General features: G+C 31.5%; 8 protein-coding genes across 24 annotated transcripts; 4 read left to right on the top strand and 4 right to left on the bottom strand.

Annotated features, from left to right (window-relative positions):
• Positions 1-49: 49 nt before the first annotated feature.
• Positions 50-2,080, top strand: LOC103577169 (H/ACA ribonucleoprotein complex non-core subunit NAF1). The gene is made up of 4 exons (XM_008557703.3): positions 50-761; positions 825-927; positions 1,013-1,281; positions 1,383-2,080. Exons 1-4 carry the CDS (start codon positions 157-159, stop codon positions 1,984-1,986), a joined length of 1,581 nt encoding a protein of 526 aa, XP_008555925.1. The 5' UTR covers positions 50-156; the 3' UTR covers positions 1,987-2,080.
• Positions 2,081-2,087: 7 nt separating this feature from the next.
• Positions 2,088-5,775, bottom strand: LOC103577172 (riboflavin kinase). 9 transcript variants are annotated; one of them, XM_014441650.2, is made up of 8 exons: positions 5,686-5,775; positions 5,160-5,607; positions 4,745-5,091; positions 3,605-3,693; positions 3,436-3,537; positions 2,541-2,689; positions 2,369-2,471; positions 2,088-2,296 (listed from the first exon to the last, which is right to left on the bottom strand). In XM_014441650.2, the coding sequence occupies exons 5-8, from the start codon at positions 3,524-3,526 to the stop codon at positions 2,190-2,192; spliced, it is 450 nt and encodes a 149-aa protein (XP_014297136.1). In that variant the 5' UTR covers positions 3,527-3,537; positions 3,605-3,693; positions 4,745-5,091; positions 5,160-5,607; positions 5,686-5,775; the 3' UTR covers positions 2,088-2,189. The 9 variants fall into 9 exon arrangements, with proteins under 9 accessions (XP_014297136.1, XP_008555938.1, XP_008555937.1 ...); XM_008557716.3 differs by lacking the exons at positions 4,745-5,091; positions 5,160-5,607; positions 5,686-5,775 and adding exons at positions 4,144-4,244; positions 4,592-4,738 and having other exon boundaries at positions 3,605-3,695; XM_008557715.3 differs by lacking the exons at positions 4,745-5,091; positions 5,160-5,607 and having other exon boundaries at positions 3,605-3,695.
• A 314-nt stretch (positions 5,776-6,089) lies between these two features.
• Positions 6,090-12,689, top strand: LOC103577171 (probable serine/threonine-protein kinase MARK-C). Of its 9 annotated transcripts, none has more exons than XM_053739690.1 (9): positions 6,090-6,172; positions 7,802-8,081; positions 8,201-8,668; positions 8,757-8,880; positions 8,959-9,167; positions 9,256-9,407; positions 10,159-10,700; positions 10,817-11,277; positions 11,903-12,689. In XM_053739690.1, the coding sequence occupies exons 2-9, from the start codon at positions 7,956-7,958 to the stop codon at positions 12,023-12,025; spliced, it is 2,205 nt and encodes a 734-aa protein (XP_053595665.1). In that variant the 5' UTR covers positions 6,090-6,172; positions 7,802-7,955; the 3' UTR covers positions 12,026-12,689. The 9 variants fall into 9 exon arrangements, with proteins under 9 accessions (XP_053595665.1, XP_014297133.1, XP_008555930.1 ...); XM_014441647.2 differs by having other exon boundaries at positions 6,104-6,176; XM_008557708.3 differs by lacking the exon at positions 6,090-6,172 and adding an exon at positions 6,221-6,442.
• Positions 12,690-14,704: 2,015 nt separating this feature from the next.
• LOC103577174 (39S ribosomal protein L41, mitochondrial) lies at positions 14,705-15,878 on the bottom strand. The gene is made up of 3 exons (XM_008557722.1): positions 15,770-15,878; positions 15,316-15,485; positions 14,705-15,246 (listed from the first exon to the last, which is right to left on the bottom strand). Exons 2-3 carry the CDS (start codon positions 15,473-15,475, stop codon positions 14,879-14,881), a joined length of 528 nt encoding a protein of 175 aa, XP_008555944.1. The 5' UTR covers positions 15,476-15,485; positions 15,770-15,878; the 3' UTR covers positions 14,705-14,878.
• A 69-nt stretch (positions 15,879-15,947) lies between these two features.
• Positions 15,948-17,934, top strand: LOC103577175 (mannose-6-phosphate isomerase). Its single transcript, XM_008557723.3, has 4 exons — positions 15,948-16,091; positions 16,209-16,883; positions 17,297-17,464; positions 17,546-17,934. Exons 2-4 carry the CDS (start codon positions 16,217-16,219, stop codon positions 17,932-17,934), a joined length of 1,224 nt encoding a protein of 407 aa, XP_008555945.1. The 5' UTR covers positions 15,948-16,091; positions 16,209-16,216.
• On the bottom strand, positions 17,719-19,899 carry LOC103577176 (general transcription factor IIF subunit 2). Its single transcript, XM_008557724.3, has 6 exons — positions 19,527-19,899; positions 19,281-19,432; positions 18,444-18,658; positions 18,215-18,358; positions 17,947-18,145; positions 17,719-17,806 (listed from the first exon to the last, which is right to left on the bottom strand). The coding sequence occupies exons 1-5, from the start codon at positions 19,682-19,684 to the stop codon at positions 17,984-17,986; spliced, it is 831 nt and encodes a 276-aa protein (XP_008555946.1). The 5' UTR covers positions 19,685-19,899; the 3' UTR covers positions 17,719-17,806; positions 17,947-17,983.
• A 242-nt stretch (positions 19,900-20,141) lies between these two features.
• Positions 20,142-21,536, top strand: LOC103577178 (60S ribosomal protein L30). The gene is made up of 3 exons (XM_008557726.2): positions 20,142-20,323; positions 20,414-20,559; positions 21,311-21,536. The coding sequence occupies exons 1-3, from the start codon at positions 20,303-20,305 to the stop codon at positions 21,486-21,488; spliced, it is 345 nt and encodes a 114-aa protein (XP_008555948.1). The 5' UTR covers positions 20,142-20,302; the 3' UTR covers positions 21,489-21,536.
• LOC103577177 (very-long-chain (3R)-3-hydroxyacyl-CoA dehydratase hpo-8) lies at positions 21,514-22,862 on the bottom strand. The gene is made up of 4 exons (XM_008557725.3): positions 22,432-22,862; positions 22,242-22,362; positions 21,750-22,167; positions 21,514-21,675 (listed from the first exon to the last, which is right to left on the bottom strand). The coding sequence occupies exons 1-4, from the start codon at positions 22,521-22,523 to the stop codon at positions 21,590-21,592; spliced, it is 717 nt and encodes a 238-aa protein (XP_008555947.1). The 5' UTR covers positions 22,524-22,862; the 3' UTR covers positions 21,514-21,589.
• Positions 22,863-23,103: the final 241 nt, after the last annotated feature.

Here is a 23,103-nt window from a genome sequence, read left to right as displayed (position 1 = left end):
GCAAATACAATTTGAAACAAACAATTCTAGGTTATATTTTTATACAGAATTTCCATGTGTTTATAAAACAAAAAGCACGTGGTTACTCGGTGACTACTTTCCTAACGATTTATTAATAATAATTTGTTTTAAAAGATTTTAATTGAGTTTAATATCATGAGCGAGACTAAGAAACAACTCAAAACTGCTGCTGCAAGTGAAAATTTAAAATCTGATGTACCAAGTGCGGGAACGACCAATTCATTGAGCGTAATTGCGGCAACTTATGATGATGACTGTGATAGTGATGATCAAAACAGTTATCAAAGTGCTGATAGCAGGGAACAGTCAAATCCGACAGTCGTTGGTAACCAAATGATAGTTTCCAATGAACAGGTGATAAATTCAGATACAGACACAGCTAATGCTGGTCTTCAAGTCCCAGTATACAACCCAGAACTAGTTATTACTGAAAGAATAGTTACTGATGACTCAGAGCCAGTTATTGTCAAAGAGCAAGTTACGATTCCTGATCCAGGCCCATCTGTAACCAAGAAAATAACTGATCCAGAGCTGACTATCATCAGAGAACAAATAACAATATCAGATTCTCGGAATAAAAATTACAGGGTTCAAGATTCAGATAACTCTGACAGTGAAGACGACTCTAGTTCCAGTGATAGCAGCAACAGCAGTAGCAGCAGCAGCAGCAGCTCTTCTTCGGATTCTGATGATGACCACGATAGTGATGGCACTAAGAAACAAAGCTCCAATAAAAACAGGTAATAAAAAAAAATACTTAATAAAAATAATTAAATTAATTGATTATTTAAATTATTTTACAGGAAGAAGAAAGGTAACCCTGAGAGAGGAGAATATGATGACTTGCCACCAATTGAAAACGTGCAGATATCAGTACCAGAAGTACTGTGTGATCCTATGGGCGAAGTAATATTTTATTAAATAGTCTATTTAATAGTCAGTCTAATTAAACTTGGCAGTATTAATTAAAATAAATATTAAATAATTGTAGGTCGGTTGGATAGTAGAGCAAATGGTTGTAGTGACCCCAAAAGCTAACAAACCGACTCTTAATTTTGACACGATGTTATTTGTGGACAAAGGTAAGCGTGCTTTGGGACGTGTGTTCGACGTATTTGGACCAGTGACCGAGCCTCATTACTGCGTTAGATTTAATAACGCTCAGCATATAAAAGAGAGTGATATTAAAGTTGGTATGACAGTTTATTACTGTCCCAATACCCCTTATACAACTCTTGTATTCATGACTGACCTTCTCAAGTATGTTTTCTTTATACTATTTATAATAATAATGACAATAACATGCATTCATTCTGATGCATCTTTTAGCTTGCATAACAATAACTTTTTTTTATTCGTAGAATAAAAGCCACTGATGACGTAGGCGAAGACGAGCATCCAGAATTTTCGGATGACGAGCAAGAAAAAGCATACTTCGCTTCTCTTAAACAGAGACAACGGAATAATAGTAGTAGTGGTAGTAGTAATAATAATAAAAAAAGTAATGATACTAATAGAAGTACTCCGTCGTCAAAGCGTCAGAAGAAAAATGATGGATGGAAGTCACAGCATCCTTGGAGCAGTGCTAGAAAAACGGGAGCAGTATCACAAAATAATTATTGGTATCAGCAACAAGCTCAAGCCCAAGCTCAAGCTCATTTTTACTCCCAGCCACAACAAAATACGTGGGCGTCATACCCAAGTAATGTCGGTGGTAATCCTTGGGATCATTACTCGTATCAAAATTGGTTTTCACCTCAATCCCAGTATTCACCAGCGACTTCATATCAGCCGAATGTCGATTTAACGCCACCGCCCGGACCTAGTTTTCCGTGGCAAGCAAATTCGACCTTTACACCCACGCCTACGAATGTACCCTGGCACATGCCACCCCCACCCCCACCTCCTCCTTCTTATTTACCGTCAACTCAACAGCCTCAATCTCCATCATCTCCAGCTACGTAGATCGTACCTTTGAATACGTACTCAGTTATTTTGTAATTATAATAATAATCATAATGATAATTTGATAAATATAAATATATATTATATATTTTTATCTTTATAAATACTTTCTTTCATATAAAATATAATTGTGGTCCTCTAGTGCCTGTATATATAATAATAATATTAATTATAATTATCTATAGGTCATAATGTAATTAATTTCAGGAATTTGTTAAAAATTCCGATGATTTGAATTCCAGCATCTTTGGATCATCCAATCGTTCATCTGCGATTTTTATATCATTATTGATCGCTGCTATTAGAGCGTCTGAATGATAAAATAAAATTAGTTATTAATTAAGTTGATAAATCCTCTAAATTATTTAGTACTGTAGCTTACCAACGGAATCGAAATTAGCTTCCGGTCTTACAAAACCAGTAATAACAACTTTCAGTTCTTTCCCATGTAAATCATTTGAAAATTTATGTAGGATATGAACCTCCTGTAATAATATTTCATGTAACACCATATATTTATTTATTTAAAAGAATGCGTAGTTATTTATAATTACCATTGATTTTTTTTCATTCTGATAGAATGGATTCCACCCTATACTCATAACCATTTTATAAATTTTACCCTCAAGTGCTGCCCAACCGTAATAAATTCCAGTATTAAATCCTTCCGGTAATTGAGCAACTACTTCTTCAGGAAAATTTGCTAATTTATAAATATCAAATTTTATTATTTTATATTTTTTTATATTTATTTAAGCGGGACCACTAGTGTGAAATTTTGAAAAAATCATTTTTTTAATATTTTGATAGTCTATAGCTTCAAAAATAACACTAAAATTTAAAGTTCATATCTCAAATAGTTTTTTTGAGTTACGACCTTCTGAAAAGCAGCCGCTCGTCGATTCCCGAAAGTACATTTTTCAAAATTGCTACAGTTATAACCGAAAAAAAATCATGTGATCAATTGAATTCTTATAGCAGCTTCTTTTATATGTTTTTCCATACCATAAACTTCCAGTTTTCCAATCGAATAGAAAATGTAATTTTACCAGGCTGAAAATCATCAAATTTTCGCGCGAAATTTTATACGTTTTTTAAAACTCCGCCATTTTGTTAAATTTAAATTTTTCTTTTGGGTCCAGGGTCATGGTACGGGCAATACCTTCTAGTTTAATTAACTTTTTAGTTTTTTTTATTTCACGCACTGTGAAGGTCGCTGTTATTGCAGCAGTGGGGGACTTTTTTTGAAGCCTTGGAAGATTGCGAATAACTCGCTGAATTTTTAATGTTTTGGTCCAAAAATTTAATCATGTATTTCTTATATATCCCCAAATATATCCTCAAAACATTAAAACTTTCTATGCAGTAGTTTTTTTTTAATTCCCAAAATTCATCTTTTTCTAGTAGCCCCCCTTAAGATTAATTATTTATTTGTAAAAAATATGTTACCTGTAGGAATACCAAGAGCTTTTGAACCTCTTCCAAATCCTTTAACAATTTTCCCAGCAGCATAATACGGAAGTAAATTATCCTTCGACATTTTACTGATTTCTAATCAGATTTATAATACTTTTATTAAATTTAACTCTGTTAATAATGAGATAAATAAGATATTTACTATTTAGTCCAAGGAAAAGACACTATCTGTCGACAGTTTGACACGTGTCTATCAGCTGATCTCCCTACTTCAGTTCTAAGTATTTATTTCTCTAAAACAAACATAAATAAAAGTAATTAAAATCATATTGTAATTAGATTTAAAACTAAAAATTTACCCATGACTCAACTACTCTATAATTATTTCCTGTAATAATTTTAAATTACTTACTGAAAATAATTACGACAATAATTTCCAGTAAATACTTTAGTTTAAAGAAAAAATTACACATTTTCTTTACGTAATTTACTTTTAAAATAATGCCAATGATAAGAAAAAAAAATAATTATCAGTTAATTACAACTAAAGATAAGAACATAAGTTAGTTATTAAATAAATAATTGCAAGTTGACAGCAACGTGACTTTTGGCATTTCTCTATAATATTTTTCTTCTTTTTTTTTTTATTTAGACTTAATATGATAATAATCGTGGCTTGGTAGTCGCGATTCAAGGTTCTTGATCGCGTGAATAGTCTAGTAATAATAAGTAGATAGAGACCTGAAGGTCCTGCTAGCAAATGTTTGATATCCACGTAATCGAAAGTATAATAAATTATTTAATTATCATCAACGATTGAATTGTTTCCTCATTCCATTAATCTATTAATTCAAATATAAAAATTAATTATCTATAAAATACCGATCCTGATAACAGACAATTTACATTCTCCATTTTTTTACAAATTAATTACAAAAAAAAAAAAAATATGCACATGTAGAAAATTTATAAAACTACAGGCGCAATTTTTCAAATATTTTTTTTTAATTTATTATTTTTAAAAAAATAAAAATTATTAGACGGATAATTTCATATGTATATTAAATACTACCTTCATATTTATTATCATAGAGTATTTAAATATGTATGTGTAGTATTGTAGTAGTAAATAAATTTATGTATTCAATTTAATTTGGAGTGACACCGAAAAGTACAGAAGAGTACTTACGTAGAAGTGAGACATACGAGTACGAGTATGAGTGCAATCATCACCAATGAGAATGAACATCATGTAATGTATAATAAATAAAAAAAGAAAATAGTATTAGTAAGATATTTATCTATGTATGTAGTATAAAATTTAGAATTGGAGTATACCCACACACATGCACACATACTCGAAATAACGAATGAAGGAGGCGATGAATTGACGTCATAGAGTGACGTCAACCAGGACCGTAACAAAATTATACGTCATCTCCCGGTTTCCGAAATTAATCCACAATAATTTGTTGGGTCCTGTAGGTATTGAACCTGGAACCGTACCTACGTCAGCTGGCAATTAGTTCGCTTGATTTATCATCATGATTTTTTACTGCGAACCTCCCCCACTTGGAGCTGACGAACCTCAGCCATTTCAGGAATTTTATTTTTTAGGATATTATTAAAAAAATTTATATTTATACTTATATATGAGTCACGTTGGTTTGCTAGCTGTAATCTATGGATCTATGGATGTAAATATCAAAGATAAAAAATAATTTAAGATTTAATAAATATAAAAATTTATCAAATACCGGCAAAGTGTAACGCGATAAGTTTGAATCTCAGTGACCTCGACTATTTCTTTAATAATGACGCACGTTCTTCGCTATAAAACATAAAGTTGGCTCGAGGCCGAAAATACACCGGCTATCAGAGAGAAAGAAAAGAATCATGAGACTCGGAATATAAATGTTTAAATAATTTAATACATTTATATATCTCTCCATATACATATATATAGAACAAGTATATATATTTGGTAATCACGATAATGATCCCAAGTTTCTTGACTTCTCGAACTATCACCAATTTGTTTCTTCATGTAAAAAAACCTGAATCAAACGGACAGTAATTTGAATTTGAATTAATTATGACAGATATGAGTAATAAAAAAAATACTTGCGTCAATTGTTTGAGATAATTATTTTTCGACGTAATCTACAGACGTATTTATCTTATAGATTAATTTCCTGTGCGTATCTATAGTACGTACGCAAAGTAAGTAGAGCTTTGATGTAAAAGAATAAAAAAAAAAAAGAAGAAAATGTTACCATTTACCTTGAGGTCTTTCCTGACGGTCAATTTGCTCGAGTAAGTCAAGGGTATATTTGCAACTTGTATGGCAATTAAATGAGACGGGAGAAGAACATTGACGTCAATTGCAGTAAAAGATAGTATGTGCGTCTGTAAGTATACCCCACTTCTATTGGCTGTACGGTATCAATTATTCTCTTTAGTTTTTTTAAATTTGTCTGGATGTGAAACTTTTGTTTGTTGCCCTGTATATGATTACTATTTATTTCTTTATATTTTTTTAGGTTCGCAAAGTAAAAATTACTCAAGGAGAATAAGAATGAGCATGTCACCAGTAAATAGTAACTAGTTGGTAGTGGGTGATGCAAAACGAGTTTGTAAAATAAAAGAGATCAGACAGATCATCATCCTGGTGATGCCACTCGAGTGACAGAGAAATACTGAGAAGGAGAGAGAGAAAAAGAGGAAGGGATTTTACGAGTCGAGTGCAATGACGACAAGTAGAGAAATTGTTGGTTTGTTATAACTATATATTTTAATAATATATATGTCATATATATGTATATGTATAGTTGCGCTAAGGGGAATACTTGGGGGTTGCAACATGGCCGTCTGTTAGTCGGTATCGAACCGTCGTGCTTGCGAGGTGTATCTGTCGTGATGATATGCCGAGTTCACGGGGTGTCTTTACAGAAAGACTTTTTAAATAAAATAATTATAAATATTTATAAAATTGTCCAAGTGCTGAAGTTCAATGGGCGGCAATTTTAAAACGTCAATGGTATGGGTAAGTTTTTTATTTTAATTTAATTGAGTTATGAGTTATGATTTTAAAAAATTCCATTGACTTTTGAATTTATATATGAATTTACTTAGTAGTCAATGAGCACAAAGTCATTAGGTCGTTGATAATTAAAAATAATAAGATAATAGTTTAAAATATTGAGCTAATGGCAGCGCGTTTGATAACGTTTGATATGATGTTGATATTAATTGTAATGATAATTATAATTTGACTTCTAAAGATAACTTTGTTTTTTTAGTGATAAAAAATTGTTTTTGTAATTAAAATTATGATTTACAGATAATATTTTAACAGACGGCGAATGTTTTTTATTTTATTGCTACTTAAAATGTCTAGATGTCTGAATGCTAGTTAAGTCTAGACGGTCTAGTTGATGGTTCTGGGGATCTGGGGTTATTTTTTTTATTGTGACAGGTATACTACTGGTATATATATATGTATATATATGAATAATACTACAATAATGATAATAAAACAAGATAAGAGTGCAGGGGAGGAGGGAGAGACTTTAGTTTTAAGGAACACACGTAAGGGTGCTGAAGAAAGTAGTAGTAGTTTGTGTGTGCATTCATCAGGTCCTTCGCCTTCTATCGACCGGTGGACTACGGGCGATACGTGAAAGTAATTGACACCTAGAGGCACTATGGCGACTTGTTAATTGCAATATAAATTTTACTAGTTTTATTTTATTTATATTTCAAATTTAATTACTTGCCGCCCTTTTTTTAAACTTTTTTTCACCTCATCAACTTAATTATGCTCGATAATTGCTATTGTGTAACGAGTATTCATTTTTTACCTCGGTCTCGAGTGCATTGTTAATTAATTAACTTACTTATTTTATGTCAAAGTCATATTTTAAAAAGTTATTTATTGTCGCTAATTATTGCTGTCGACGTCCTACAGCAGAATTGTTCGTTATCTTGTATAGGAAAAGGTTTGCGACCTGCGTAAGCAATGACGCACGCGGTACGATTTATATCTTTGTTAGTTTTTTAAAATTTTTTTTATTATTCTCTTTCAAACTCTTCATTGAACCTGTCGTCGACGTAATAATATGAAATTAGGGAGGACTGAGCAGTAATTGCTTTATAAATATCATATTTAATTACTCATGTGTAATTTAAACCCAGAGCCAAATGATATTTTGTTTAAAATTTATCTAATTCTTATAATTTCATTTATTAATTGCAATAATATAGAGATTATTTATAGAAATTATAAAACGATTAAGGTTTATATTTAAGTCTATTGAAATTTTGGGATATACTTGTCATGGAAATTTATAGTTTATGTTATTTTGATACTAAATGGAAGTATAAATTTACTTTACAGGTGGTGAGTTAATTTAACGTCGACAAAAAGGATCAAAATAAATAATCGACGCGGAACGAAAGACTGAAATAGAGAGGATTGAACAAGACATCTATTGTTTCCCAATACAATAATAATATTTAATAATAATAATTATAATAATACTGAAGCAAAAATGGAATCAGCTGGTACGCAGGGTAAAAAACAAATTCGCGTGGGATTTTATGACATCGAGGGTACGATTGGTAAAGGAAACTTTGCAGTTGTCAAATTGGCTCGGCATCGTATTACCAAAACGGAGGTAAATAAAAATAAAATATTGTTTATAAATATCCATAATTTAATTTCAAATTATTTATGACATGATCATTTTTTACGAATGTGCTATTTATTTATAACTTTATTTATTTTTATCATCAGGTTGCCATTAAAATAATCGATAAAACAAAATTGGACTCGACAAACTTGGAAAAAGTGTACCGCGAAGTTGAAATAATGAAACAACTTGAGCACCCGCATATCGTTAAGTTATACCAAGTTATGGAAACAAAGAACATGATTTATATGGTGTGTGAGTACGCGAGTAAAGGCGAAATATTTGATTATATTGCACGTTATGGTAGAATGGGCGAGTCTCGTGCACGTGCAACATTTGCACAAATTTTATCAGCCGTCGAGTACTGTCACAATACCGGTGTAGCTCATCGTGATTTAAAGGCCGAAAATTTATTGCTCGATGATCACATGAACGTTAAAATAGCAGACTTTGGGTTCAGTAATCGATTTGTACCCGGGGAAAGATTGAGCACTTGGTGCGGCAGTCCGCCTTACGCTGCACCGGAAGTTTTTCGGGGCAAGCATTATGCTGGACCTGAGATAGATGTATGGGTGAGTAAATTATCCAATAAACTGTTCATTTTACCCTGCCTTCATGTTTAATTAATTTTTAAAATTTATCTTTTTATTATTACAACAGAGCTTAGGAGTTGTCTTGTACGTTTTGGTATGCGGGGCTTTACCTTTTGACGGATCTACTCTTCAGTCGCTGCGTGACCGTGTCCTGAGTGGTAGATTTAGAATTCCATATTTTATGAGCAATGGTAAATATTTATTAATTATTACTAACATTATTATCAAGCTACGAGAATTAAATTAATTTTTAATATTATATTTAATAGATTGCGAAAACTTAATACGTAAGATGTTAGTATTAGAGCCAACAAAACGATACACAATTCCACAAATAAAAAGGCATCGTTGGCTTATTGGTACTGCCGATTCCGTTTGTCCAATAATTACGACGATACCATCAGCTCTACAAGAGCCCAACGAACAAATATTAAGAGTTATGCAAAGTTTAGGAGTAGAGATCCCTCGTATCAAAGATGTAAGCTGCTAATTAAATAGAAAATAATTTTTATAATATTCATAAATCAGGAAATTATAATAATTATCAACACTTTTTTTTAAATTAGTCATTGAAGAACAACAGCTACGATCATTCCGCTGCAATATATTTTTTGCTGCTTGAAAGACTGAAGCAACACCAAAGAGACAACATGACAACAAATAACAGTAGCAGCGCGTGGACTGCATCACGGGCTAGAGACGACAAGTTTAAGTCAAGGTAAACATTTACGTTAAATAATAATTGCTCAATAATAATCTATAATACTCATTCTGACGACATTCATATATTATTTATCGTCTGCAGCAACCATTAAAGTTAAATAAAAAAAACCATTGTCATCATCACTTGCGGAACTTCCAATCCGGCCTACCGGAGTCCGCAAAATCGTTACTCGACTTATAAATTGCCATCATTTATTTCACCATAACAAAATTATAATTTTTATTTACAGCGATAGCCTAATGGCCGATGATTATTGATTTCTCTTACAAGACGACACGGATCGTCCAACATTTTATTGGATTAGGTCGGATTGGAAGATCAAAAGCCGTTCCATTATCAGTTTTTTGGTAATTTTTCGTTTTAACCTGCTTCCCTTTGTTTACTTTTCTGTTATTTTATTTTTATACTGTTGAAAAACAAAATTTTTAAACAGTAAATTTAAAAAGCTTGTGGGTTTGCTGAGTATTTAAAACGTTTAACTCTTCCGTTTCCTGTACTGTAACAAAATTTTAAAAAAATAATCGTAATATTTACTAATCTTTTTTATCCATTGCTTTAACAACTCCTGCCTATTAGAACTGCTACGGTCAATGCTTTTTGGATACACTTTTTTCCGTAGACTGGTGAAGCTGCTACTGCGTTAAAAAAAACTACTACTGACTAGCGATTTTTATGGGGTTTGGGATTTAAAAATAAAGTAGAATACAGGGGAGTCAATGTAACCTTTTTTTGTAATTAATTACAGAGCAAGAGATGACGGGAGAAGTGGGAAAAGATTCAGCTCAACGAGCTCATCAACCGACGAAGGATGTTGCAGCGCCGAGGGCGATCTCGAAGAGGGTCCGAGTGGGGATGAGCTTCGTGACGCACAAATAAAACTCCAGGAGCATAGACTGGGATTAGATCAAGACATAAGCCAGCGAATTGACAGCCAGATAGTTAACCGCCGGCTAAGTGATTATCAGCATCATCACTTTGATAACATCCTTGATCCCATCGACCCTCCGTGCCGCACTACTATCTTCGGCCCTGGATGTGGCGGCAGCTCATCCTCGGATCTATTCGAGTCAAGTTTCGATTCCGGTTGCCCGTCTGACTTAACAATTACCGGATTTACAAGCAGTCTACCGTCGTGTACCCCACCTCCGCCCAAAAGTCCGTCACCGATTGCCGCCAGGTTGTCAAGAACAGGACAAGGAAGGCGAGCATCTGATGGTGGACCTAGACTACTCTTTGGACAACAAAATAATTCTGCCGAACGACCTACCAAACAACGCAGCATTCAAGGTATTGAACGCATGCACTAGATAATTAAATTAAAAAACAAAATCTCGCTAATTATATTTACCGTCGATTGATAATTGAATTAATAACTAATTAAACGATGACAATGGGACAATTAGATTCAGGAAAAGCACGTGGGCATTTAGATCTGGTTCATCTGCGCCCAAGCTCGACATCACCAAGCCAGCAACCGTTTAAAATACGCGCGGACTCTAGTATGCATCTCCAGTTGATGGTGCAGCAGAGAATGTTGCAGCAAAAAAGAAATATGTATCACAGGCACCGTGGTGGTGTCAGTCCTACTCCACTGTCTAATGTCGGTGACAGTGCAGTGTCTTCAGCCTCGTCATCCTCATTGTCAAGGCGCAATATCGCTGGCGATCATGTACCCAGACAGGACAGCTACAAATTGGCGCAACGGAAACAAATATTGCCACCGCTGTCACAAGTTCAGGACGACAATGACACTGATGAATTTGAACGCGAACGCGAGCGTGAAGAAGAACGATGGAAAAGTTTGCCATCGAGACTCGCAACTGACTGCCAATTGGCTGAACGTACGATGCTTTGGAGTCAACAGGTAACTCCTTGATAAAAATAAGTTTTCTTGCCTTTGTTCAATCATCGAACTAAGCTTTCAGTAGCTTATTAATTTATATATATATATATATCTATACATTATTATATTTATATATACACATATGATTTTTTTCCATATCTATTTATATGAATATTTAATCAAATCAAATCGAATCAAAAAAATACATTAATTATTTAAAATATAAGAGCCTGACTGTTAATTAGTCACACAAACACTAGATATTTATAATTTGAGTTACTGGTTAAGTATCTCAGGGATTAAATTAAGTTGTACTATAATTTATGTTTACACACTTCACGTTTAATTCAACACATACTGAGTTAATTTTTTGTTGTTGTAATACACTAAGTTAGTCGTTAATTTAAATTTGTACCTGTAAATTTAATTTAATATTTATTTATTTAATTACAATAAATTATTTATACTTTTTTTTAAATTGCCTTACTGCCTTATTATTTTTTAATTATTATTTGAGGGCTCAGAAAATATAATGTTTTTGCACTACGCTCAATACTGCATGTATTAGCTGACACTGGCTGTGTAGCACATGCCGAGTAATAAATATTCTTAAGAAAGACAAGAATGTTGTTTGAATTTCCATTAGGTTGGTTTAAGTGGAGGTGCCTCGTATCTACCTCCAGGAAGCATCGGAGCAGGTTTCCTCTGGCCGGTTGGAGCCAACCCACATGCGACGATATTCGAAAATACCGGCGACCCAATGGAGTAAATTATTAATTTACGATATTAGAATTACAGTACCGTCTCTTATTACATTGAGGCAAGAAGAATTTTCAACACCGACATAATTACAAATAAACCATCCATTTTATTAAGTACGCTGTAAAAAATTAAAGTGATTACGGATTTTATTTAAATCTGAATTCTGACTCGGAGTAAAAATATTCAAATAAACTCGCTTTAGTAATAAATTTTACTCCGAACCAGAGTTTTAACACTAAAAGAAACTTTTTTTAGGAGTAAATTTTACTCCAAGAGGATTAAAAAAAGTCATCTACTTCGCAGTAACTCTGGTTCAGGGTTTAAATTTTAAAATAAACTTCTAGGAGGAAATTTTACTCCGAACCAGAGTTTCAATATTAAAATAAACTCCCCTTCGGAGTAAATTTTGTTCCAAGGAAATAAAATAAAAAGTCATCCGCTCCACGTTCACTGAAAATTTTTTACAGTGTAAATTGTCAAGATTGTTTAGTTTGTTTTACTGGATTATTAATATCTTGTCTTTATCCGAGAGTACGAGTAGGAAAATTTATTTATAAACAATAATAATAATAATAAAACGATGTTCGATTGCTATAAATATCATCCCCTGTCTTATCATAATAAAAGATAAAAAAAGAAAAATCGACTGAGGAATTCAAATCATCGCATGTAATTTAGTAAATTAAATTACTATAGACTGATCATTTAATTATAATTATTATATTATATTAATTAATTGGTAAATATCAATGTAATTAGTACTTGTAATGATCATCTTTTTTGTAAATGATAAAAAATTTAACTGTCATTTTGACAGTTAATTTTTACCTTAAGATGTTATTTGTTTGTTAGATAAATTATATAAATTATATATATACATATATATATATATATATATATATATATCTTATCGTACTGCCAATCGAGTATTTACTCGAGTCTTTATCATTATTTATACACATTTGTAAGCTCAATATTTCGACGTGTTAAGTAAAATATTAATTATTTATTAACTTATTTATCAATTGTAATTAATTTTATTATTTTAATTGTAAAAATATATTTATCTTTACACGTTGATAAACTGAGTGCTTACCATAATGGTAATTAGTCAATAATTAATAATTATATATAATATACTGTCGGCCGATTTAAGTCTCACGCAAAGAAAGCTCAATAATTAAAAATATAAATAATAAAAGGCATTGAGATTTGATGAGTTACTTTTTGTGAGAAATATTTACGAGCTTTTAAATCATATATATAAAAAAAAAAGTAATTACAATTAAAAGCAATATAAGTTGCGCACAACCGACAACGATTTAAAATATTTGTTTAATTAAATTCATGATCTTTATACAAAACTATAACAATCAAACTTCGCTCATAAATAAATACAGAAACAGAAACAGAATTTATTTAATTTAAAATAACAAGAAACTTTTTTTACTACTGAATGAATGCTTGAGATAATTAACATCGAATTACTCTGGAAAAATTTAAAAACAAACTTATAGTTGATCTTCAAGTAAATATATAAATTTAAAATACTTAATTAGCCGTAGATTAGGCGTGAATGTAATCCTCGTTGTTCGTCCATCAGCAAATAAAATACTCGCCAAATAAAATTGTTAATGAAAGAATAAATTAATAAAATAAATGTATGAGAATGTGATATATCCATACGCAATACAAGGTCTAATGTAGTCAATAACATCAAATATTTTTAGGATTATTGTTAATATCATTGTACTATGGACGAAGAGTTCTTGTCGCCATATCAGAGTTAAAGAAAAATTATTGCTATAATAATAATTATGATAATTATATAGCGATTATAAAAAAATTAGCCAGTGGATTGATAAACTTGATATTAAATCTAATGTACGTAAAGTGCACGTAGAATCTTATATATATGAATATATATAAAGTACCCGATTGCCAGTCCCCTATCGGAATCCAGCCTTATTGTATACTTTGAGGACATTTTCAAAAGATACCGCCTACTTTTTTGAATATTCAATGATCTTGAACTGTCATTACAGTATTAAAGTATTGTTAATTAATTTTATAATGAGAAATGTAACTTTTAGTGTAGCAACTATTTAAATTTTTTGAGCAGAAATTTACCGAATTTCGCTTAACTCCTAATTGATGTCAACTGTGAATAATTTTTAAATTCTATAGCTCGGCAACAATTACAATCATCTTGTTTTTTTTTCAATTAATTCTTTAACTTATGTTTAATTAACTAATAAAATTTTAATACGGTTATGACAGTTCAAAATCATTGAATATTTTAAAAAAGTTAGAGGTATTGTTTAAGAATGCCCTTAATTAATTAAAAAAAATAAGTTGTCAATATCATAATTCAAATTTTGAAATTTTGTGACACTGTCTGGGAATACTCTTAAAAATTAAATTTTTTAAAATCAATAAAAATTTTTAAACGATTTTGTATAAAGACAGGACTGGAGACTGGGTAAAAATGACTATATATATTTATATGTATAGATAATTATTAATAATTAATAATGAATGATTACCAATAATTAATAATATTAAAGTTATTATTATCATTATTATTATTGACTAAATATATACAAAAAAAAGCTATTAGAATTTTTTAAAAGTCTGCGAATCGCTTTTTATGATGGTGATTTATAAAAAAAAACGACAAAATAGGTCCATTAGTTTGTAGTATATCGCATGAAATTGTTTAAACAGCAAAACAAATTATACATGTGAAAATACTTACATAATCACGTTCTACGACAATAAATGATATATATAATAAAGATTGACATTAAAAAATGAATTAGTGTAACAGTAATAATAGTAATTAATTAGACGAAAATGACTACTGCTCATTTTCAACTCTTCTTGGTGGCGGTGGAGGTGCCTCATGTAGAAATAGATCGCATCCTGTCTGACGTGCTCGCAGGTAGGCCTCTTCTGCTGTCAACGACTCCTCGGCACTCGGCTCCAGAGGCTGTCCTGCCTCATCTAGCTTTCCTTCCTTAAAGTCTTTTTTTATTTTTTCCGCGTAAATTGCATCGAATAGCAACTGCGCTGTCATCTCGGGCTGCTCTTGAATCTCCGCACGATAAGAGACATAGGGTTTAAGCTCGCAGTTCGTCAGATCTGGTACTATCAGCTCGGGTATTTTTTCAGGGATTTCTACGTACTCTCCATTGACTGTAATTCCTGTGTCTCTACATCCTCGTTCTGTGAATTTAAATAACGTAGACAATTATTTAAATATTTTAATTTTCTGAGTTTGGTATTGGTACTCACTGTTGATGGGAATTAATGGATGAGGTTGGATTCTCTGCCGTTCTTTAAATGTTCTTGAACCAGCTTTGTTGTAGAATAAGAATTTTCTAGGATTTCGTTTGTTACCAAGAACACTTGATGTTGATATTCTTCGAATAAATGACAATATTGGTAATGACATTTTGTTGAAGCTGAAATTTAAAATGTTTGGTAAGATAAAGTCTATAAAATTATTTTATTTTTGAACTGTCATCACAAAATATTACAAATGATCCTGAAGTTAACAGACAATTCAAAATTTTATTTTTTTTTTCTACTTCAGTTAAAAAAAAAATTTTTCTTAAACTACAGATACAATTTTTTTTCTAATTCGTTTGGGAAAAATTCAAAAATTAGACGTCAGCTAACTTCAGTTTCATATTTGAAAGTTTAAAAAAATTAAACTCTAATTATTAGGTAAAAATAAATAAGTTACCGTTTAATTTGACAATTTAATCAAAAAAATTAATTTTTAAATCACTACAAAGGTTATGTACTCAAAAAGTACATATATTTAGAAAAAAATCAACAAGAGTAGGTATGAGAATTCGGCGCATGCGCTGACGTCGCGATTAAAATAATTTTTTTATCGTGTGTAGATAACTGACAGCGGTATTTGTCTAGATTTTCTAGATTTTTTAATTCGTCTACGTGTGCATACTTCATATATGTGCTGATGAAATACATGAAGATACCAAAGGAAATTATTAATTAAGAGATTTTAATTAACAATCATATTTTATTATTTTAAACTAAAGGTATGTAAATTTATGACTTAAATGAATAATAATTTTTAAAATTAAAATCTTTTGTTTTATCTTTGATTTATGTAACACTGATTGATTAAAATTGATCAATTTGAAATTTAATTTTAGACTAGAGCATGGAATTGGAGTGCGCAGTTCAAAATTATGACTGGGGTAAGAAAGGGATGACGAGCAGCGTCGCTCAGCTCATAAAATCATCATCCCCGGAGGTAAAAATCGATGACGATAAACCATATGCTGAATTATGGATGGGAACACACCCAAATGGCCCGTCATTTATAAAGACTACCAAAGAATCATTAGCGGAGTTCATCGCCAAAGAATCCAATAGTCACATTCTGGGTGATAGAGTCAAAGAAATATTTGGCAACACTCTACCATTTTTATTTAAAGTTTTATCAGTTGATAAAGCTCTTTCTATTCAAGCTCACCCAGCCAAAGAACACGCTGCCGAATTGCATAAATTATTTCCCACTATTTATAAAGATCCTAATCATAAACCGGAACTCGCAATTGCTTTGACACCTTTCCAAGCTTTATGCGGTTTTCGACCCACGCAGGAGATCTGCTATCATTTTAAATCAATTCCCGAGCTTGTTGCACTTTGCGGAGACCAGGATGTGGTAAATGACTTTTTAAATCACTGCCAAGATAATAATGATGATGCCAAAACTCATTTAAAAAAATGTTTTAAAGCTCTGTTGACTTATGCGACTACTGATGGAAATTCGAATATCGTTGCTCAACAATTGTCTAATTTTATAAATCGATTATCTCAAATGGGTAAATTTTTTTTTTTTTAAATGAACCCTAGTAGCCAAGTTGACGGAAATCTACAACCGAAATAAGATGTCAAGTTTACTACAAAAACTTTATGGCGCAAATAGTCGACTGTTACTTGGCAGTAAAATTTTGCTCACTCATTTTTTTTCTCATAAATTTCTGTCAGATTGAAATCAACTTTTACTTTTAAAGTTTTTCCCGCAAAATGCGGCTGTAAATTTATATCAGCTTGCACTTCATGTTGAAATATTACAGTAACAACTTGGAACAGCAGAACTTGACGTAAACTTGACGTTAACATGACCGGAAACACTGAACAGCAAGTTTTTGAAGAGAAAGTTTGGCTATTAGGGTATGGAAATTTTTTCTAAACAAAAACCAAAGTAAAATTAATTTTTTATATAAATTTATAGATAACGACAGTAGAGAAAAATTGAATGGAAGTCTTTTCGAGAGGCTGCACAAAGATTTTCCAGGTGACATCGGATGCTTTGGAATATATTTTTTCAACTACATAACACTAGAACCTGGAGAAGCACTTTATCTTGGCCCGAATGTTCCTCACGCGTATCTATTTGGTGGTACGTTTTTTTTTTTTTTTAAATAAGTCGACAGTTTTTTCAAAAATAATTTTTTTATTTCCATGTATATTCATTACAAAGACTGCATCGAGTGCATGGCATGCTCGGATAATGTCGTACGTGCTGGACTTACTCCGAAATTCAAAGACGTGCCGACACTAATTGAAATGCTGTCGTACGAAAGTCAGTCATCCTATAAATTTGAACCAAAACGACTGAATGAATTTACTGAGACATTCAAACCGCCTATCAAAGATTTTGCTGTTAACAAAATTGAAGTGACCGGAAGTTGCAATTTCATTCCCGTTAACTCGGCATCTATTTTGATAATTATCCAAGGGTCTGCAAAAATTACTGATAAAGTTTATAAACGTGGATCCGTATTATTCATCGCTGCCAATGTTGAGTTGACGGTGACAAATTTAGATGAAGATAAAACATTAATTTTCCAAGCATGTGCCAACGTCTAATTAATAACGTACCGTAAATTCATTTATTTATTTAATTATTTATTAAATTTTAACTCGAATCCTCAGACTCATCTTTCCCAGCAGTAGCATCAGCTGCTGGTTTTTCTTCAGCTTTGTAATGACGATACTCCGGTTTCAATTCCCACATATTGCGATGTGGATTTTTAATATTGTAACTACAAACTTCACTTAGAATTTCTTTTAAGTACACCTGTACATAAAAAATATAAATAAGAAAATTGTATATTATTGTATAAATATAAATTTTATTAAAACTTACGACTGGTTGACGAGTTATTTTGACTAAATCTTTGATATTATAATACTGATGTTTTTCAAATGCTGCAAATAACATATCCAGCACAGCATCTTTGTCATCACGCATTTTTTTACCTTCAGCCTTTTTCTTTTCTGCATATTCAATCTAAAAAAAAAATATTACAATCATATATAAAATTAAAATAATTATTTTACACTACCTTAAGATAAATGGAGTCGAAAAAACTTACATTATGTTTATGATCAGATACTGGTTTGAAATTATGTACAACTTTAGATAACTGCTGAATAGCTCTAACGGGAACAGCGGCTTTTTTAATACTCGATAACTTTAACTTCATGTAACAGTTGTCAGCATAAGGACGACATTCTAATTTCTGTACAATTTTACCTTCCATACACAATTTATCTCCTTCAGGTACAACTGCATCTGAATTATTGCAAGCTGTCAAAAAACAAAACACATCAATCAATTCCAATCAATGAAAATACATCACACAAGAGCGGGTTTAGAAATTCACTCTAGAAGAGAACGATGCAATCTGCGATAAACGCAGTATCAGTCATGTTCAGACAAACACTGGAGATTAATGAAAATTTCTCCAGATGATTAGTAAGTAGAAAGTTACGAAGTTTAACTAAAAGAGGAACTAAAAAATATTCAGGGCGTGTTCATAAATACGCTCGAGATGAAAAATTATTTATCCAGGTGATTAGTGTCTCTGTAGTGTCGAATTCTTCCTCTAGGTTGACGACCAGAGGATGTTCCTGAATGCAGGAGTTAAATATTCCTTTACCAAGATGTATTCCTGAACATTCTCCAGGTATCTTTAGTTTTCTAGCTTTAAAACCATGTGGCTTTCCACTTAGTAACCACCTGAATAAATATTTACTAATCTCTAGTGTTTCTGATCACGTTCCTAATACAGCACTTGCGTTCTCGCAGAATTTATGAACATAGAATCAAATTGTTCCTCTGGTTCAACTGGATAATATTACTGAACACAAAAGTTGCCTTTCTCTTCTAGACTTGATTTCTTAACGTGTCCTAAATGTAAATATCTTACGTGATATATGAGAAAAAACACCAAGCATCTGATGTTTGACTTGACTAACATCTAGCTTGTGCTGCTTTGGAATATCTTCTTCACCAGGATCCTTCAATGCTAAGACAGTTTCTGACAGTCCAAGTGTCACCTCAGCTTTTTCTCCAGGCACTCTATTTTTTAAACGTCAAATAGTTAATTAATTAACTAAGTAAATAAATAAATATAATTAATTACTTAAAAATATATCAGCTTACAAATACTTACTTGGTTATTTTTAGTTTACCAACTTCAATATTCCCCGGTGCTTTTTCCCATTTATTAGCAATATATTTAGGTACCTTGACCAACCAGACTCCTCGTCCAACATTACTTAGATCTAAATCTTTCTCCATGTGAGTTGATGAATTATTTGTTCCTGACATTTTATTAATCTTCAACGATTGAGGTATTAAAATATATTATATACTTATTTATATAAAATATAATAATAATAAATTTTAATTTATCAGTCAGCAAATAATTTTAATTATTTATCTACTTTATAAATATATAAATATATATAATATTTTATCAACACAAAAACGCAAGTTCATTTGATTATCACTCGGCCAGATCTTGATTTATATTTTGCTATAACCTCATATTTATATAAATATATAAAAATATGACTTTTTACAGAGCCGCCCTCTGGATTAAATGCCCGCAATTTTTCCGCAGGTAAACTCGACCCAGAAAAAGAACGAGCTTCGGAAATCGCTCCCACTACTGATTATTTTTAGTTTGCGCATGCGCAAGGAAAAATGACAGAACATTTTATACTTGGAACACCTGGAGGGGGTAAAAAACCGAAACTACTCGAAGTGCGCTTGTTCCTGTGACAATTTTACCCAATCTCCCATTTTTATCTTAGGGTCGGCTTTGACCAACTTGGGTTCTGCACATAATCGCTAATTATTTTATTACAATTAATAAAAATTAAGTACAGCAAGTACTTAAATATTTAATTTTATACTGAGCGAAATAAAAAATAAATCAGCAAAATGGTTGCGCAAAAAAAACAAGTAGGTATTTTACAATGACAATTAGTGCCACGTGTTAACCTCACTTTGTTGATTTAAAATAATTTTAATTAATAAATAAATTTATTTCAGAAAAAGGCAATGGAGAGTATCAACTCCAGGCTTGCATTGGTAATGAAGTCAGGAAAATACGTTCTGGGATACAAACAAACACTTAAATCTCTGCGTCAAGGCAAAGCTAAGCTTGTTATCATTGCGAACAATACCCCACCACTTAGGTAAAAAATTAAATTAATTATTTTTTAAATTAATGTACTGTTCAGGTCCTTATTTATAATCAGCTTCATCAGATCAACTTCTTTATGTACCTGAAGATCGGAACGTTTTTCGCGCAAAGAAAAAAAAATAAAAATAATTTGGCTGCTTGAGAGATAGTCTGAGATTTTAGGCTAACATACCAGCATTCATATACAAAATATTTCAAAAATTTAGTCATTCAGTAGATTTTTTTTCTTTCAAATTCTTTTTTTTCGTTGCGCGAAACACGTTCCGATCTTCAGGTACAGACTTCTTTGTATATTGAATATTTATTTTACTTTAGGGTTACCACCAACTTCTTCAGGAACATCTACATGACCCATGAATCATTTTAGAAAATAAAATAAATAAAATTTTTGAATCGTCCACAAGACACCACTGGAAGTAAAAATACTAAAAAGTCGATTTTTAAAAATTTTTCTCTTACTGTGTTTTGAAACACGGCGGCTGAATTGTCCATACAATTCAAATGTTTACTGATATATAATCAATAATAATTTTTTTATGGGCGTTGACTCCATATTTATTTTATTATGGGTCATATAGATCTGAAGTGGGTAGTAACCAACGAGAGGTTGCGCTGAAGAAATAAATATTCAACATACAAAGAAGTCGGTCTGATTGACTCGATTCCTGATTAATTATTTTTACTATTTCTTCCTTAATGCTTGATACTGATAAATAATTAATTTTATTTACTGAATTTTTCAGGAAATCGGAAATTGAATACTATGCGATGTTAGCTAAGACCGGAGTCCATCATTACACTGGTAATAACATCGAGCTTGGTACAGCTTGCGGTAAATACTTCCGAGTATGTACTCTATCGATCACCGATCCTGGTAACTCAGACATTATTAAATCCATGCCAACTGGTGACCAAGCGTAATTGTATTCAATAATAAACTTTTAAATAAAAATAAAACTTGTTAATTTATTTAGTCGTGTATTTAAATACATGAGCTGATATTTTTTAAATTTAAAATAAATCTAGTGAACTTTTTGAGCTTTGGAGGCAGAGGTACCTAGAATTTTCTTTCTCTGTCCGAACATATGTAAGTACATTTGAGGAAATACTGAAACAAATAATAATTGATAAGTATACAGATTTTGTTAGAAGATGGAGTAAATGTGTTTCGTTATTACTTACGAGGAAGGTAAAGGAACATGACAAACAGAAGAAGGTAGTGGTAGCTAAATGTCATGTTCCATGTGTTAGGAAGCGAGTAACTCCATACGTCAGGATGTTTTTGTGCAAACTGTCGGGCGGCATTGAAGCACAGTAATTCACCAGTGACTCCAATGGGGTAGAGTGCTATGAAGGTCGTGTATCTGAGCCACACCAGGAAGTGCGGAACAAATCCTACAAGATTAGCGAAGTAGTATCCGTATCTTATAATTTCAGTGACGGACCAGGCGAACAATGCTATCGGAAGACCAACTGATGCTGCTGCTGCTGTTGGTGGTGTTGCTATAAGCACTCCGCAGACTACCATGACTCGGCTAAAAACTTGGAACGTCGTTATCACTGGGTTCGAACGTACGAGACCGACGATTGCATGCAGTATCTAAATAAAAATATAAATAAATCTTTATATTTCATATTTTAAATTTAAAATGTTTAATTAAAATTTTTAATAACTTCTAAAACGGCAGCATTTTGAAATATTATCAGTGATAATTTAACTGTATCCCAGAGACTTTGACCCTGGAAATCATTCGTCAGATAACAGCGCGTAAGAAGGCATAGAATATAACTCCACCTGGAAAAATTTTATATTTCTTATGATTGTTGAGTTATAATATAACTGTAATAATTTTGTAACACTTACCCAATTACTAATGAGAGATTATAAATTATGAGATAAATTTTTCCAAGTGAACTTATACTGTGAGGTTGCTTAGCTTTCGTTTTATCGGCCATTTTTAAAATATTAAATTAAATAATTAGTGTAAAATAAATAAATTTTATTTTGTTTTATAAAAAGTCTCCAAGTCGTCGCCGCTTAAAATGACTTTGCGTTATGACCAGACTGAAAATTTCCTTTCTCATAAACTAAACATCAGCACTTAAAATTTACATAAGAACTTGTATGACGAGTTTTTTTATTTTATTTTCTATTTTAAATTTATTTTGTGTACTAATGTACACATTTAATTTTATTTATTCACTATTCACCATTGTTCGGCTTGAGAATATATGTAATTATAAAGTGTAATTTTTTAGTAACCTAAAACAAAAAAAAAAACAATTTATGTACATATATATAACAATGACAATCTACATATATATATATGTAACAACTGTATTTATATTATTATTATTGTCGTTTATTATTATTATGAGTTTGATTCCAAAGGCGGGAAAATTTAAATGTCAGAAATTTTTAGTATGAAAAAATTAGTGACAGCTGATTGACAGATTGAACTCTGGTGAATTTTAAATTTGTACTGATATAAATAATATAATAATAATATTTTTGAAAACTGTAAATTCAAAAAAA

The sequence above is a fragment of the Microplitis demolitor genome, chromosome 5, assembly GCF_026212275.2.
Source record: "Microplitis demolitor isolate Queensland-Clemson2020A chromosome 5, iyMicDemo2.1a, whole genome shotgun sequence".
In the NCBI taxonomy this organism is placed as follows: Eukaryota; Metazoa; Arthropoda; class Insecta; order Hymenoptera; family Braconidae; genus Microplitis; species Microplitis demolitor.
This window is presented reverse-complemented; position numbering and strand designations above follow the sequence as displayed.